The 16942-nt window shown below is 33.6% G+C and overlaps 2 protein-coding genes and 3 non-coding genes across 6 annotated transcripts; 4 read left to right on the forward strand and 1 right to left on the reverse strand.

Annotated features, from left to right (window-relative positions):
* The first annotated feature begins 1765 nt into the window (after positions 1-1765).
* On the forward strand, positions 1766-5705 carry CSLC5 (Cellulose-synthase-like C5). The gene is made up of 5 exons (XM_028048448.2): positions 1766-2949; positions 3429-3737; positions 3829-4119; positions 4313-4426; positions 4554-5705. The coding sequence occupies exons 1-5, from the start codon at positions 2224-2226 to the stop codon at positions 5196-5198; spliced, it is 2085 nt and encodes a 694-aa protein (XP_027904249.1). The 5' UTR covers positions 1766-2223; the 3' UTR covers positions 5199-5705.
* A 396-nt stretch (positions 5706-6101) lies between these two features.
* CNGC14 (cyclic nucleotide-gated channel 14) lies at positions 6102-10472 on the reverse strand. 2 transcript variants are annotated; one of them, XM_028086865.2, is made up of 7 exons: positions 9581-10472; positions 8931-9486; positions 8492-8704; positions 8098-8399; positions 7879-7990; positions 7369-7605; positions 6102-7244 (listed from the first exon to the last, which is right to left on the reverse strand). In XM_028086865.2, the coding sequence occupies exons 1-7, from the start codon at positions 9607-9609 to the stop codon at positions 6531-6533; spliced, it is 2163 nt and encodes a 720-aa protein (XP_027942666.1). In that variant the 5' UTR covers positions 9610-10472; the 3' UTR covers positions 6102-6530. The 2 variants fall into 2 exon arrangements, with proteins under 2 accessions (XP_027942666.1, XP_027942667.1); XM_028086866.2 differs by having other exon boundaries at positions 8931-9505; positions 9581-10471.
* A 979-nt stretch (positions 10473-11451) lies between these two features.
* LOC114164903 (U5 spliceosomal RNA) lies at positions 11452-11568 on the forward strand. The gene has a single exon (XR_003599638.2). It is a non-coding gene; the product is annotated as a U5 spliceosomal RNA (small nuclear RNA).
* A 765-nt stretch (positions 11569-12333) lies between these two features.
* Positions 12334-12450, forward strand: LOC146883974 (U5 spliceosomal RNA). The gene has a single exon (XR_014984858.1). It is a non-coding gene; the product is annotated as a U5 spliceosomal RNA (small nuclear RNA).
* Positions 12451-16549: 4099 nt separating this feature from the next.
* On the forward strand, positions 16550-16665 carry LOC114164904 (U5 spliceosomal RNA). Its single transcript, XR_003599639.1, has one exon. It is a non-coding gene; the product is annotated as a U5 spliceosomal RNA (small nuclear RNA).
* Positions 16666-16942: the final 277 nt, after the last annotated feature.

Raw genomic sequence — 16942 nt, forward strand, 5'->3', positions numbered from 1 at the left:
AAGTGGGTGACCCTGGAAGAAGGCTAGGTCCATAACGTTTAACACAGAAAGTGGATCTTAAATTTAGAGATAATATATCTTGGTAATTAATCTAACAATAATATTGTAATTTTTGTCAAAATAAAATTGTAATTAAACTATTTTGGCTACATGTAATATTCATTTATATTGTATACTTTTACAATGAAACCACACATGGCATATATACACTGATAGATACAGTGTCATTCTGAGGTTATTTATTCAACAACTACTACCAGATATAAAAGGGTCGGTGTTCACTTCAGTCATATGATAGTAAGATAAGATAATATATGATACCACAAAAATAAACAAAAACGTGAACATGAAACTTTATCTCACTTGGTAATAATCTTTCATTGATCATATATCTAGTTGCTCCATGCATCAAATTAATTTTATCCACACATATTCTAATTAGCAATTACTAACCTGTGTATTTGGTGTAAATGCCCACTGCAATAAATACTTTTCAATTGTTTGTTTGTGCTATTCTGGTTGCCCTTTATTACTCTAGTTGAATTTGCATTAATTAATTATGTTCTTTTGGTGACAACTAAATACTAGTAACTATATTGCGACATATCCACTGATTTGCTTCTATGTTTAAAATCTACTTTTTAAATATGATACTAGATTTATATATTAAAGTTATTTTAGCAAAATTTATTCTTAATTAATCTTGTCTTATCACTTGTTATCAGACTATTATCAAATTATTTATTAATATTTAATTTTATATTCAATATATATATTTCTTAATGTGAAGGAGATGTATTAAAATTTCACATCGACTAAAAATAAAATGATTTCGTATTTATAAATGTAAATTTCAACTCATGGAATTGAACTGATCTCTCTTAACACAAAATTTGTCTTTAATTTGACAATGCTTATCCTACAATTTTGGGTAACATGGGGTTCTCTTGTGGGACCAGAGTTTATGTGAGGTTTTTTTTTTGTTTCTTTTTCTAGTTTTTACCCTTGTTTGTGTTCTGTCTCCTGGTAATGTAAAGGAATATTCTTGAAGAAGCTTCCATTAGATAATGTTTTGGTTTTTACAGAATGCAAATTAACCCCTCTTGGCCTCTAATAATCCAAGTCAAGGCATCTTTTGTAAGCAATAATTAAAAGTAAAAGGTTTAAACATTGATGATGGCTTGGCGTATGTCATTTGCAAAGTTTGCTTTGATCTCCATGGTCCTTTTAATAGTCACCGTTCCCTTTTTAGCCTTTCACACGCATCTCATCCCCACCTTTGGTTATTGGCATTATTGCTATTGTTACCTTTATCATAGTTGTTCTTTTATCATTCAAATATTTTAAATAAAGATTGTTATTCTGGTAGCCACACTCATAAATCACACTGCACCTGGAATCTTCAATCTTATCTTCCAACTATTCCATCTGTTGTGTAACTTTTTTTTTAATCATTTTTATGTTAAAATTTAATATGCTCTAAACTGTTACTTTTACTCTGAGACAAAGTCTTATGATTGTTATCTTATCTTCTGTTCCAGTCAAATTACTCAACTATGTTTCCTTCATGTGGAATTTCTCAGTCAAGTTTAATTTTGCCTTAGCTTAGGGGATTCCGTGAACATTATGTAACCACTGAGAACAGTGAATAAACTGAATCAACTGTTTAAATAAATGCTAAAAAAAAAGTTTTGCATTGCTATAATTCTTTTACTATTCTCAAACATGATTGAAAGGTGTTTGTAGAAAGGAAAACTTCTGTTATTCTTTTGTATTCTTTTTTCTTTGGAGTCAAAGTGGATGGGAACGGTAAGTGAATTTAGTGAGGGAAACCAACTTGGAAGTTAGCGTCTTAGTCTTACAGCTGCTGATACCTTCCCTCATAATGTGACTTTCCCATGTTAGGTGCCTTCTAGATATTCTTGGAAGTACAAAAGAGCCTCACTCAATTCACGTTCTAGGCTTTTATGTGTTGCATTTTGTTAAATGCTGAGCCTTCAAGAGGGTTCCATCGAATCTAGGGCAGTGTTTTACATGAGTTTCCAGATCTGAGTCTTTTCTCTTTAGTCTTTACAATGGTGTGTGCTAGAAAATATTGATGAGGTTGGTGTCTTGAGTCCTTGCTCTGAGTGTATCTACACACACACACACACACATACTAGCATACTTGTGGTGTTCAGTGTGTGAAGTGTGAATCTGTGTCCAATTCACCATTGTGTGAAAATGGCTCCGAGGCTGGATTTTTCCAATTGGTGGACGAAGGATACACAGAAGGGAACACCGGTAGTGGTGAAAATGGAGAACCCCGCTTTCTCTGTTGTGGAGATCAATGGTGCAGATGCTGCATTCAGGCCAGTTGAGAAAAGCCGTGGCAAGAATGCTAAGCAAGTCACATGGGTCTTGCTTCTCAGGGCTCACCGTGCTGTTGGCTGTGTCACATGGTTTGCCACCGTGCTTTGGGCGTTGCTGGGGGCCATTAAGAAGAGGTTGATTCATGGACAGGGTGTGGCTATGGAGAGTGAGAGTGACAAGTTGGAAAAAGGCAAGTTGCTGTTTCGAGTCATTAGAGTGTTCCTAGTGACATCCTTGGCAGTTCTGGCCTTTGAGGTTGTTGCTTACCTTCAAGGTTGGCATTTTGGGAACCCCACTTTGCACATTCCTCGTACTTCTGATTTCGAAGGATTGCTCCACTTGGCTTATGTTGCTTGGTTGACGTTTCGTGCTGAGTACATTGCTCCTCCTATACAGGCACTTTCCAAATTTTGTGTTGTTTTGTTTCTTATACAGTCTGTGGACCGCATGGTCCTTTGCCTGGGGTGCTTTTGGATCAAATACAGGAAGGTCAAGCCAAAGATTAATGGGGATCCGTTCAAGAGTGATGATGTTGAAGGATCTGCAAGCAATTATCCCATGGTTCTGGTTCAAATTCCAATGTGCAATGAGAGGGAGGTAGGAATTGCAACAAATTTCGGCATTCCCTTTGTGCCAACTCAAGTTATTTTTTCAGTAATAAGCTTGCACCGAATTCAATATATTCGTTTCAGCTTGTATTTATCTAAGCGAAGAATAGATTTCGCAAATGTCATAATAAAATAGAACCTAGTAATAGAATGTTCGGATTACCTTTTTTTGCAATGCTTATGAATTGTATGAATGCACCTTAAAAAAAGAAAGGAAAGTAGGAGGGAAGTAAATTTATAATCTGGGATCCAGACATCTTGTTCCATCTAGGTTGATACTTAACATTGTAATCATTATTTTTGGTTTCTGAAATAGACACCACCTTAGTAATTAAGAAGGGAGAAGCAGTTTTCTCATGATGTTGTGTTGTGTTTAGTAATTTTTTAACTCCCATAATGAATGGCAACGTATAAGTACACTTGATAGACAGATAATTTTCTTACTTTGCATGTACTGATTTGATGCAGGTGTATGATCAATCCATTTCTGCAGTCTGTGGCATTGATTGGCCAAGGGATCGTTTACTGATTCAAGTACTTGACGATTCTGATGATGAGAGCATACAGTGGTTAATCAAGGAAGAGGTTTCTAAATGGAGCCAGAAGGGGATCAATATAATCTATAGGCATCGCTTAATAAGGACTGGATACAAAGCTGGAAATCTTAACTCTGCAATGAGCTGTGACTATGTGAAAGACTACGAGTTTGTTGCTATTTTTGATGCAGACTTTCAACCAAATCCTGATTTTCTTAAGCGAACTGTGCCACATTTCAAGGTTGAGTGAAGAACTTCTAACATATTCAGAAAAATTATTGGGAAGCATGTTTAACGTATTTTTATATCTTGCAAATGCTTTTTTATTACAGGACAATCCCGAACTAGGTTTGGTCCAAGCTAGATGGTCTTTTGTGAACAAGGATGAGAATTTATTGACGCGCCTCCAAAACATAAACTTATGCTTTCATTTTGAGGTAGAACAGCAGGTGAATGGGGTATTTCTCAGTTTTTTTGGTTTCAATGGAACTGCTGGTGTTTGGAGAATCAAGGCACTAGAAGAGTCCGGGGGCTGGCTAGAGAGGACAACTGTAGAAGATATGGACATTGCTGTCCGAGCTCATCTCAATGGTTGGAAATTTATCTTCCTAAATGATGTAAAGGTGATCATAGATGACAACCTTTTCCATCCATATCTCCTTTCTTTTGGAAGTGGATAACGCACTTGTAGAGTAGTATTCTTGTATATGCATGATATGATTAGTTATGTCACCTTTCTGAATTGTAAGTAACTTGAATGTTCACCAGAAGTTCCTGGAGTACTATAGTGAATTTCTTAAATCTGTAAATTTTCAGGTATCATGTGAAGTTCCAGAGTCATATGAAGCTTACAGGAAGCAGCAACACCGCTGGCATTCAGGTCCTATGCAACTTTTTAGGTTGTGTCTTCCGGCAATTTTGAAATCTAAGGTATATCTGATACTCATGTTGAAGTAATAATTAGAGTAGTGATGAAGAAAAGCATATTCTGATAACTTAGAACTCTGGCTTATAATATGCACTGCCTAAAAAACTTAAAAATGCTCTATAACTGCAGGTGTCTGCATGGAAGAAAGCAAACTTAATCCTGCTATTTTTTCTGTTGAGGAAACTGATCCTTCCCTTTTACTCCTTCACCTTATTTTGCATAATTCTTCCTCTAACCATGTTTGTACCAGAGGCAGAGCTTCCTTTGTGGGTGATCTGCTATGTGCCTGTGTTTATGTCACTTCTTAACATTCTTCCTGCTCCAAAATCTTTTCCTTTCATTGTTCCCTACCTCCTTTTCGAAAACACCATGTCCGTCACCAAATTCAATGCAATGGTATCTGGGCTCTTCCAATTAGGAAGCTCTTACGAATGGGTTGTGACAAAGAAAGCTGGCAGGTCCTCAGAGTCCGATTTACTAGCGGCTGCAGAAAGGGAAGCCAAGTCAATAGAACAACAAAAGATTCATAGAGGAGCTTCCGACAGTGACCTTATGGAGTCACAAAAGCTTTTGGAGCACAAAGAAGCAGCTCCAACAACTGTTAAGAAAACTAATAAGATATATAAGAAAGAGCTGACTTTGGCATTCCTCCTTCTCACAGCTTCTATCAGGAGTCTGTTATCTGCACAAGGAGTTCACTTCTACTTCCTGCTTTTCCAAGGGGTGACCTTCCTCCTTGTGGGGCTTGATTTGATTGGAGAGCAGATGAGCTAGTTTTCATTCGAAACAGCATAAACGATGAATGAAAAACACCTTTTACTGGTTTATCAGCCAAGTTGCAGTCCAGCAAAAAAAATGAACAAAGAAGTATAGTTAAATCCTTTCTTTCGTTTCTTTCCAAAAATTCACAGTACAGGTGTACGTATATCGAAGGCATAATTGATTGCAAGTACCAAAGCAAGGTTCCTCAGTTATCCAACTCTATATCCATTTTGCATTCACACGATTCATCACAAGTATTCCTTATATGGCACTACTCACATTGTACTCTTACAGGTATTGAATTCTTGTTTACTGGTATAGGAAGTGTATAAAATCTTCAGTTTTCTTCATTGTGTTATTGGGAATGGGAGTTCTCATTCCAAATGTCTGGATGTAGTGCATCTAGCTTGACATATGTCGAATCATAGGTGCCTTCATGGTAAATAGAGTGTGTAAAACAGGACATCTTTCTGTACATTCATTGTTATCTAATTTAAACAATATATTTTATTCTTCCAACTCTTCCCTCCTCCCTATGCTCTCTGTTCCTTGGCAATTTTCTTGTGTTATAATTGCATGGCTATAATCGAGTAAATGAAATTGTGTCGGCAGGCAAATAGTGGAAACAAAGCTTAAGTGGTTTAATCATTTTCTGCTGTGGTCCCTCCAATAGATTCGTGTTCTTAAAACTGATTTCTAAAATGTGAGATTAACATCACTGGGCCAAAATGTTGATGGCACTGAATCTGTTGACACCACAGCCTATCCACCTGCCATTAGCAAGCAAGTACAAAATAGGCCCATTTCTTTGGATGGATATGTCGGTCATAATATTCAACACCCCATATAATTTTTTGTCTTGCCTATCTCAACTGTGAAATTCTTTTAATCTGAATATAACATGAAGAAACTTAATGACACAATACTTTAAGCCTTCACAGTAGTAAAAAGACATTGTATGTTTAAATTACAATGACCAGAACAAGTAAAAAAATATACAAGCAAGAACAATGGTGCAGTGCAATACAAGTGATATGTCAGGTAACTGTAATATACAAGATAAAAATCGTTTTTTGTGAACATGTACCAAACTTCAAACACACAAGAGCATCTTCTTGCTAGAAGTTGATGCGTATGGACATCAACTATGTTGACTGCGTTAGGATCACTCATCATAAAGCAAGTTCGACATCAAAAGTTCAGGCTAATAGAAAACCTGAAAGCTTCTCCATCAACAAACAAATAATGCACACGTATTGTAGGTTTGGACCCGAATCATTTGTGTGAGAAACAGTGACTTCAACTCTTGAAGATGGTCATGGAACTGTAGATTGCAGTGCTGATCTAATCATCATCAGGCTCTACTGAAAAGTCTGGTTCTTCAGGCTTTTGCAACTTGGGCAGCTCTACATCCTTCATCTTCTGAACTCCTCTCCTTGTGTTTGCAGCAAACCTTGAAGCCAGAATAGTGACACCTAGGTTTTGTTTTACTTGTGCAGTGTTTGAAGTCACTGCACTGTGCTCTTCTTCATTATGTTGATCGTGATTGAAGGACTCGCATTCCCTCAAGCTAAGGCTCTTCGCAAACATTCTCTTCTTGAACCGGCGCCAAGCAGCCTGAATGAAGCATGTTGCCCATGTCCTCCAATGGTGAGAGTAGAAACGGAAAGTGTGCTGTAACTTCTTGCTGTGGAGACGTCTGAACTGATTGGCCACGAATTTAAGATCTTCCGCTCTTAGTGCAAATGCTTCAACTTCTACAAGGGCTTTAACAGTTCTTGTAGAAGAAGGCAAGTTGAGAGTGGATTTTGGAAGCAACGCCCAAGCAAGTAGCTCTTCTCCACAGAAATCACCAGGCCTCAAGGTAATGGAGTTGAAGAAACCAGTTCTGCCTCCATTTGTGGTTGAACTTTCAAGTCTTCCTCTGATGATAAAGAGCATCTCTGTAACCGGATCTCCTTCTCTGACTATGTACGTGCCTTGAGTACTCAAGGATGATACCAATCTCTCGCATATTGCATCAAGTAGCTGAGCATCCATTTGTGAGAAAAAAGGAACCTGAAATTGGTGAAAAAGAAGCCATTACATTACGTATATATATACATAGCATGATTTTACGTGAGTCCTTATGCATGGACGAGTTAAACTATTGAACATTTCTACATGCTGAAAGAAAACTTACACGTCGAACAAGGTCCAAGCAAAGGTGGCGTTGGATATCTCTACGTAGGTCAATAGGGAGGCCACGTAGGATTGTTTCTTCATCAACCCCGCGAGTTGCAAGCCACTTGTATTGAACAAATCTTCGGACACGCTCTCTCAGATTTTGTGGGAGCTGACGGTGGCTCATCCACTCTTCAGTGTCACGTCGCTTGAGCCTCCATTCTTCAAGCCTCACAGTAATAGATTGCAAATAGGTCTGCACTGAATTCAGCATTCTTTGGTGTTCATATAAATTTAGGATGCTTAGGCTATAGGAAACAGTTTTCTTTAATCTAACTTGTTTGATGATGATATTAACTCTTTCTGAAATGAGAATGAAAAAGATGACAAACCATTGCAAACTGTTTCAGAGTTTTTGTTGAAGACAAAAAGAATTCATATGTAATGGTTTAAGTAAAAGGGTAAAAAGTGTGCTGGGTGGTACTTAATTTTGAAAGTAGAGCTTCATGGATCTGAAGATTCTAATTACCTGCATGTTACCAATTAAGTGGGCAAACAAAACCAGACCCAGAATAGCCATGAGTATTGCAAATGCAGTTTCCCCAATGAATGTGCTTGTGGTCAAACCCTGGCCATAGGAGCTGAAAAAACAGAAAGGAAGAGATTAATCATATGTGAACAGTGAAGACAGACATGTGATGTGCAGTTTAATTTATGTCAAATATTGATCTATAGCTTGGAACCAAACCTTAAGTTCTGCAAGCCCCACCAGAGACAATAGAGATACTTCTCTATAAACACGGAGGAGATAACATTATTTTCCACTGCACTTGCAAAAATTCCATAGTTGAAATTGGTGGTATTTTCAGGATTGCAGTTACCAAACACAGAAGTACTGTTTACCCACTTCATGCGATCATCCTGGTTTAAAGTACTGCAATCTAAGTACTTAAGAGCACATTTTACAGGGAGGCTTTCATTTCTGCATTCAGATTTCCAGCAAGTAGCATGCCTTTCAATTGATAACAGATACCATGATGCCCCCAACACCTACAAAAAGGGAGTTATAATTAGTTTTTTGGTAACAATTAACTTGTAGTAATTATGAAAGACAATTTGTGATTGAAGAAAACATAACATACATGACTAGCAAGCATGTAAAGTAAAAGATTGTAAGCAGCCCCAGCCCATGCTGTCTTTGTAACTACACCAGTGGCTTTAATAATCTGAGAACTCAATGGGAAAATCAAATATAATCTGGGGACATATTGAAGCAGAACAATGAGTACAAGTGCATTGTTGGTGTGATCAGCATGGGAGCTTCTGATTGCTGGCATGATAAACCAAATCACAATCTACCAACAAAGAAAAGACATGCCATTTAACATCACTTCCAGGGACAAATATACAAATCCAGAGAAACAAAACAATACCAAAGGAGAACGAAGAAAAAGGTTGAATTCAGGTTAATACAAAAACTTACTTGATGTCTATTCGATGTGGGACTATTCACTAACTATTTCTGCTGTTTTATGCATTAAACACAACATGAGAGTACTAAAGCAGAAGCATATGTGATACCTGGGGAAGAGGTAGTGTAGCAACCAGATCTAGGAAGAACTCTGATCTCAAATATCGCCTTGCAATAAGCCTAGGATCCATAACAAGCTCACCCCTTCCAAACACCCTAGAACTCGGTGATACATAGGCTGTTCTGAACTTGATGGCCATGTTGAGCAGATAGAAAACATCAGCAAATGTTCGGAAACATGTCACAACAATTCCTATATTCAAATCAGTAGCCATACACGAAGATTTCCCATCATTTGCCACTGAGGGAAGGTAGAAAAATAGTGGATCAACAAACAGTGCCAGAATGCAGGAAAACAGGAATGCCCGGTTCCACTCCAAAATTACATCACTCCCTGGATCAAGAATTTTCTTCTTCCATGGCTCATGGTTTTCTGGGAAAACCTTGAACTTTGCAAGCGAGGGAATTTTGATGCTCATTCTGTTCTTGTCACCAATACTCATTTTGCATTCTGGATAGACTGTGAATGCCTTCTCATGGTGTTTGTGAGAGTCTAGCTTTTCCCAAGGAAGTTCAAGACTCTGTTTACCATCATCACTGGAGAACCTGTGAGTTTTCAAAACCACTAATCAAAGTTGTAACAAAGGATATGAACTGAATGAAAAAGAATAATAGAAAAGGACCACGGTTTTGAACTCACCTCACTAGCTTCTCATATCTCTGCTCCATTGTTATGCTTATGATTAAATTTTACAGTCAAAAGCACACAGAGATACTGTTTCTACTGAGGAATTCATTGCTTTGAATTGCAAGTTGCAACATGGCAATGAAGAAAAACACACTGCATGCTTCTTCTCTGATCAATGAAACAAGTCTCGTTCTTCATATGCAAATGCAACCAAAATAAGATTTTGAAGAAAAAAGACAAGTTGGGTAAAGGAGGGGATCAATGACAAGCTCTGATTCAATCCAAAGCTTAAAGATACGGTTTTGGATTTGGACAAAAAGGGTTTGACTTGAATGCTTCCGTGGACAACGGAAGAGTAACCACCAAAACGGCCTGCCATTAACACAGCTCACAATGGACAAGCGTAAACGTGGGAAGTGGGAACCATGACAAAACTATATATATACATATACCAAATATACACCAACTTGCATTTTCACGTTTTAATATTGATATTGTGAACTGATTTATGTGTTTAATATAATTTTTAAGAGATGAACATGTTTTTTTATGAAGTTTAATGGTTCTTTTCTGAGTAAAGAAGAAATAGGAAGAAGCAGGCCAAAATAATGTATATGAACTTGTGGCCTGCACTCATGAGGTGGACGTTGACGTTTTATAAGAAGCAACCATTAAATAGTTGACAAAATTAGCATATATAATTAACAAATATAACATTTTTTAAAGATTGATGTGATTCAGATATAACTAACATATGTAGTAAAATAATCAAATATTGATGAGAAGGTTATGAATATTAAAGATTTTTCATTAGCTTTAGCTAAACCTCAATCAACGGCACCAGTGTGATGAGCACAAATATAATATCAAAGCTTGATTAACACTATAGAATGAATCCTGCAGAAACTTGTTATAGAAACAGAGGAAAACCCAACGAGTTGACTCCAAGTCTTTGATTTGTAGTTTCTGTTTTTTGGGAGTTCTTATTTCAATTTTGCACCTCTTAACATGTGCAGTGATTGGTGTGGTGATGTAGAAAGTTCTTCACTTTTTGGATCTATAGAGTCAAGCCATCATTATCTAAATGGAAAGAGAAAATATCTTTTGTTGATGCGTTTTATCCTCAACACTTTTATCAGTAATTGTGGATCTTATTGGAGAAGTGTTTAATTGTGACAAAATGAATGTAGATGTCATGTTACACATTGATAATGGGAGCTGATGCATATTCACAAGCAGATGTATTGAATTGTCAGAAATACAGATATAAAGAAATGAAAAACAATGTAAACTACAAAACTGGTAATTTAAAAAAAAAAATCTATTTTTTTTAAATTTAATATAAAACAATTTAAAACAAATAGAAAATACTCTCAATTCATCAATAATAACTAGTACACTTACATGTGAAACATTATTAACATCAATAATAATCAGTGGCACAAGTCAATGCAGGAATGGAGGAAAAGGAGAATATGGCAGCTTATGTAGGCTTATGAAATCCTTAGAGAAAGAACACTAAAACAGAAAGGTGAGAAAAATCTCTTCAACAAATAAACTCTATGTTTTTCCTCTTCTATTAAGATACTTTTGCACAGATATGCAATACATTCTTTCTATCTTTTTCTCTCTATGGTTCTTCCTTTTTCACAAGTTCAGTTCAGTTAAACTGTGGTCTAGGTTAGATTGAGATATTGAAGAAAGTTAAAGGAAAGGCAGAAAAATTATTTTAAAGATGAAGTATTCCAGTATACAAATGACCAAGTTGAAGCAGTGTGTTTATGACAGAGTGTTTTTCTAAGAAAGCCCAAATCAGAAACGTTTGAAGTTGAACTTAAATTTTATGCTATAAAATGGAACAAAATGCTATGTTGAAATCACGGAGCTGTGTGATAAGTACATAGCGAACTATTCTTTCGCCTTTTACTAAAGAATACCGTGTACTTGTCACAATAAGCGGCATACGCCAATTTTTGGGAGAGGGACCTCACTAGAGGGCCCTGCTATTTAGTGAATAATTTTATTGTTATTGTTTAAAGGTTTTTGTTTGTCTCCTTAGTTTCATAATGTTAATAAATGACTCATCTAAATCATTGTTTGTTTATTGTTAGCAGTAATAATTTATAAAATTTCAAATTGTTTTAAGGTTTTTGTTTGTCTTCTTAGTTTCATAATGTTAATAAATGACTGATCTAAATCATTGTTTGTTTATTGTTAACAGTAATAATTTATAAAATTTCAACAAAATTTGAATAACAGAAAACTGTGCAATATGGCCCATACCAGTTAGAGGCATCAAATGGGAACCATAAATGCAAACCCTAAACAGTAATAAGGCACAAACTAGTTATCTGAATTAATGAGTGATTAAAGGAAAACTTTTATTTATGTTATGGACAAAAATATCACATAATTTTTATTTTTTGGTGTATCTCTCTGGTAACTCCTGAGTCCAGGTAATGCAAATTATAATAAAAGATATTGCAAAAAGATGCAGGAGCAAATCTCCTTGTGTGTGAAGTTCAGTTAAACTCCGGTCTAGGTTCTTCTATCTCTACTTTGAGATTTTGAGATATTAAAGAAATTAAAAGCGAAGACAGTGAAATTACTTTAAAGATGAAGTATTCCTGTGTATACAAATCACGAAATTGAAGAATTGTGGTTATGACTAAGTGTTGCCTAGCAAAGCCCACATCACAGAATTTTGAAGTTGAACTTAACTTTTATGCTATAAATTGGAGCTACATTCTTCTGACTAGGTACGGAGCCGTGTGTTAAGTACATAGCGAACTATTCTTTCGCCTTTTACTAAAGAATACCGTGTACTTGTCACTTTAAGCGGCATACGCCAATTTTTGATTAAGGGTCTTCATCAGAGGACTCTACTATTAAGTGAAAGATCAATTTCTCTGTATCAAATGCATCAGAGTCATTCCACGAAGTTAATATAAATTCATTAACAATAGTGTACTTACTTCCATCATACATCATATATATGAAACGAAATGGTTATACTTCAGAGAAAAAACATGCATTATGTGTATTGTAGATAAACAGGTTGAGAAATGTTCAAAAAATTTCAGGTTCTTTCTTTTTTTATTTGTAAATATTAAATTTTAGAAAAGGAAGGCAAAATTATCAAGGAATTTTTAACCTTCTTCTTATGACTTCCAAAAAAGAGAAAGGAATTTATTTCCAATATCTCTCCCAATAATACCTGAACACAGGTTACAAACATGGATTCGATTAACGGCTTTTGTAGCCTTTCACACCACGAGAGGGGAGGGTGGAGTACCAGTTATTGGGATGAATGTAGAACAGCAAAAAGAGACTCTGAAAACAAAAGGAAAATGACATTTTAAATGACTTTGGGTTGAAGAGAAGAAACCTAAAATAAAAGATAATCAGACAAAGAAGTAGAGAGAAGAAAGCAGGAACAATTGCTGAAAGAGTGAGTCTGGACTTAGACACATGACAGATACTGTTGTGGTGTTCGCTACTTGTTGAAAGCCCACACCGTTCAATACCGAAAACGAAAATCAATTATATGTTATATAAATAGAAAAAGCTTGGAATGTCGAGGGCATGGAGCCGTGTGATAAATTGCCTTTTACTAAAGAATACTGCTAGTCTAAAGTTTTGAAGTATTCCTGTTTACAAATTGTTTTAAGGAAAATTAATTTTGACAAACAAAATTTTAACAAGGTTTCTAATTTTTTATTTTTAAATTAAAATAAAATAATAAAATAATATTTTTTTACCTAAATAGGAAAGTATGTCAAAACTTTGTCAAAAATATTTGTTAACATATCATAGCCCTTGTTTTAATGTAGTTGGTTATACTGTTATACTGTTTCATGTATCTTTGGTATTTGTGTATATGAAGATCATGATTTATATGAAATAATAATAGTAACTTGTATTTTTATCTGTTTTAAAATGATTTAGTTCAAGTTATGAATTCAAATTTAATTTTAAACAAAATAGTTAATATATAAAAATATATATAATGAACTTTTTAGTAAAAGAAATACAAAAATAAAAATATGAAGAGTAGAAATTATATAAAACTAGACAGCAGAAAAATGTAAATAGAATATTTTATAAAAATACAAAGTTAAACAAAAGATAAAAATATAAAGGTTAAACAATTCAAAAGTTAAACAAAAGATAAAAATATAAATGTTAAACAATACAAAAGTGTAAATAGAAAATCTAGATAGAATATATCTAATGAAAATATAAAGGTTAAATAATAAACCTAAAAATATAAAAGGTTATGTTTAGTGGAATTGTCATATTTTAACCGTAAATCTAAACGAAGAATATATGTTATAAAAATATAAAGGTTAAATAATAAATCTAAAACTACAAAAGGTTATGTTTAGTGAAATTGTCATATTTTAACTTCATTTTTTATTTCAAATTCTTATTATCAGCGTCGAGGTATAGTTAATGATAGTTAATTTTATTATATTTATGTTAAAATATAACATAATTAGTTTATTAATTAGAATAATATAAATTCATATAATATTTATTTAAAGACAAAAATATTTTTTTTTGTCTTTTATGCTTAAATGTTTCTTTAAAGAAAATGTTCATCATGCAAAATTTGTGAAGATCCAAGTATAAATATAATATTTCTCTTAAAAGTTTAGATTCATTCATCAGTTATTAAACTAATTTTTTTATATTACTTGTGTTTATAATCAATTATTTTAGATATTAAAATAATGTTCATTTGTTTATTTAATACATGAGATTTTGTTAAATTAATAGAAATATTGTAACAGATTCTTAAGAAGTTAGAGAGAAAAAATTTAATTAAATTATAAATTAAATTTTAGATATTTAACACTTTATTAATGATAGTTGATATAACCAGTTATTTACTTTTGTTATTCTCGTTTGTTGTTCTTTATGTTAATTTAAGATTTTTTTACGTGTAATTATTTTTTAATATTTTAACAACATAAAAATAGAAGAGAAACGATTGAAAAGGAAGTAAATGGTTATCACAACATTAAAATTATGTAAATATTTAATTTCTTTTACACCAAATAAATTATCAATTAATCTTTGTATAATATTTATCGACATTTTTTATTCTTTAAATAAAGTAGAACTGTATTAATAATTATTTGAGATCAAAATTTAAAATTCATTTAATGTGTCACACTAATCTATGGACGTTTGTAAAATTCAATATTTATTAATTATTTTTAATCAATATTCTTATTTCAAGGGTTAGATAGACACTTTTAAATATACATATTATGTGTTGGAGAAGGTTTCAAAATATTTAATGTTTCAAAAGTATTTAATCATTTAATCTATAACTTTATTTATAAAAGTACTAATAATGTTTCTAAAATCAACGGGGAATGGCCCACTACCTATTCACATTTAAAAATTTTCAAAATTTCATATGCATTTAGTTCTTACAGTGCAAAATATTAAAATCACCCTGATATCCAACACCTTTTACATTATTCTTTAACACTTTGAATTAAAAAAAATAAACTAACATAACAAAAACATTCCACGAATTAAAATATAGTGTAAAATAATGAAAACTACCATATTAAATTAAAATATAATAGAAAATATAAAAAAAACACTTAAATATAAAAATTGTTTGTCGTTGTAACATCCCGATTTCAGCAGCTTAAAACTAATAAAAATAGGAAGTTTCATCATAGTTCCAAAACAGATAATCCAGTGTACACAATATTTAATACAGTCTTACAAAAGGTATGATTATAAAAATATATCACTTATACACTTAAACTAAACTAATAAACTATGTACTACTGACCACTGCTAAAGCTCCCACTGAAAACCTCCTCTTCAACACTAACACGATGGTTCTTCATCCTCTAGAAGTGTCTTTGACACTGCAACCACATCTGCTCCCACCGAATAGGTGATCATCGCAAAAGAAAACATACAACACAAGACAGGAACACAAAAAGCAAGGGTAAGCTAATCTGATTAAGGAATCATGCAGTTCAATTATAAACAGAAACCATGCAATCTTTCTCATTATCACCAAAATCATATAGACCACCACAACATATATACATGACTCTAGACTCAATATCCGGATTATGTAAGCGACATCGGATCTCTTGGTGGCTTGCACCTGTGACGGTTTCCAAACTCTGCAGAGTCTGGACACATGGAGTATTCACCTGACCGTTCCCAGGTGGGTAAGTCCCCTCCACGTCTAGACTAGATCAAGTCCAACGACGAGGACCTCCTGGTACTCCTCACGACATAATCCATTCTGCTCTATTTGAGCTTGAATGATTATTGGAGTTTCAGGATACCAACCATTATAGATTCCTTACATCCTTACACACACTACAATTCCACTTGGATTTCCCTTGAAATTCTATTTCAACCTCATCTTCTCATAATTTGTATTCATCCAATTAATCATACAATACATCAATGGTAGACATGTCAAAGTATATGGTTGGCCTACCACGAGCCGGATTGAAAATGAGTGAACCCAATCCGACTCACTTTATGGTGAACTAAAAATTTTGTAACTCAGTTCAACCCACCACGAATTGATGGATTAAGTGGGTTGACTCCTCAATCTACATAAAAAGAATTATTTATTTATTTATTAATATTCAAATAAGATGTGTTTCGGTAACAGAAAAGAATTTAAGCAAAGAAGAAAAAAGAAAAATCAGATCTTACCAATTTCAAACAGTATTTTATAATAAAAAGCTTTAGGTTCATCACTGGAGAAAGCATTGCAGAAAAAAAAAATGACATTTTAAATGACTTTGGGTTGAAAGAGGAAAAACCTAAAATAAAAGATACTCTGGACTTAGCCGCATGACAGGTACTGTTTGTGTTTGTGGTGTTCGCTACTTGTTGAAAGCCCACACAGCTCAATACAGAAATTGGAAATCAATTATATGTTATAAAATGAAAAAGCTTGGAATGTCAGAAGCACGGAGCCGTGTGATAAATACAAAGCGAACTATTCTTTCGTCTTTTACTAAAGAATACCGTGTATTTGTCACATTAAGCGGCATACGCTTATTTTTGTAAAGGGATCTTTATTAGATCCTGCAATTATAGTCTAAGGTTAGATGTTATTTTGTATTGGGAAGCCCAATGTCTATATTCGTATATTTGTGATTATAAATTTAAGATACATAAATTTTAATTTTATTAAATATTAATGATAATTTTTTTATTTTTCCTTTTCTATTTTTTTATTAAACATTTATTTTTCTATTTTTCTTTTTTACTTTAATATTTTCTTTATGATTTATTGAAAAATAATTTTATAATAACAAAAAGATAGATCTTTAATATAAATAATATAAATATAATTTTAAAATA

Source organism: Vigna unguiculata, chromosome 9 (genome assembly GCF_037176805.1).
Source record: "Vigna unguiculata cultivar grain cowpea cultivar isolate G323 ecotype 2 chromosome 9, ASM3717680v1, whole genome shotgun sequence".
Taxonomy (NCBI): domain Eukaryota; kingdom Viridiplantae; phylum Streptophyta; class Magnoliopsida; order Fabales; family Fabaceae; genus Vigna; species Vigna unguiculata.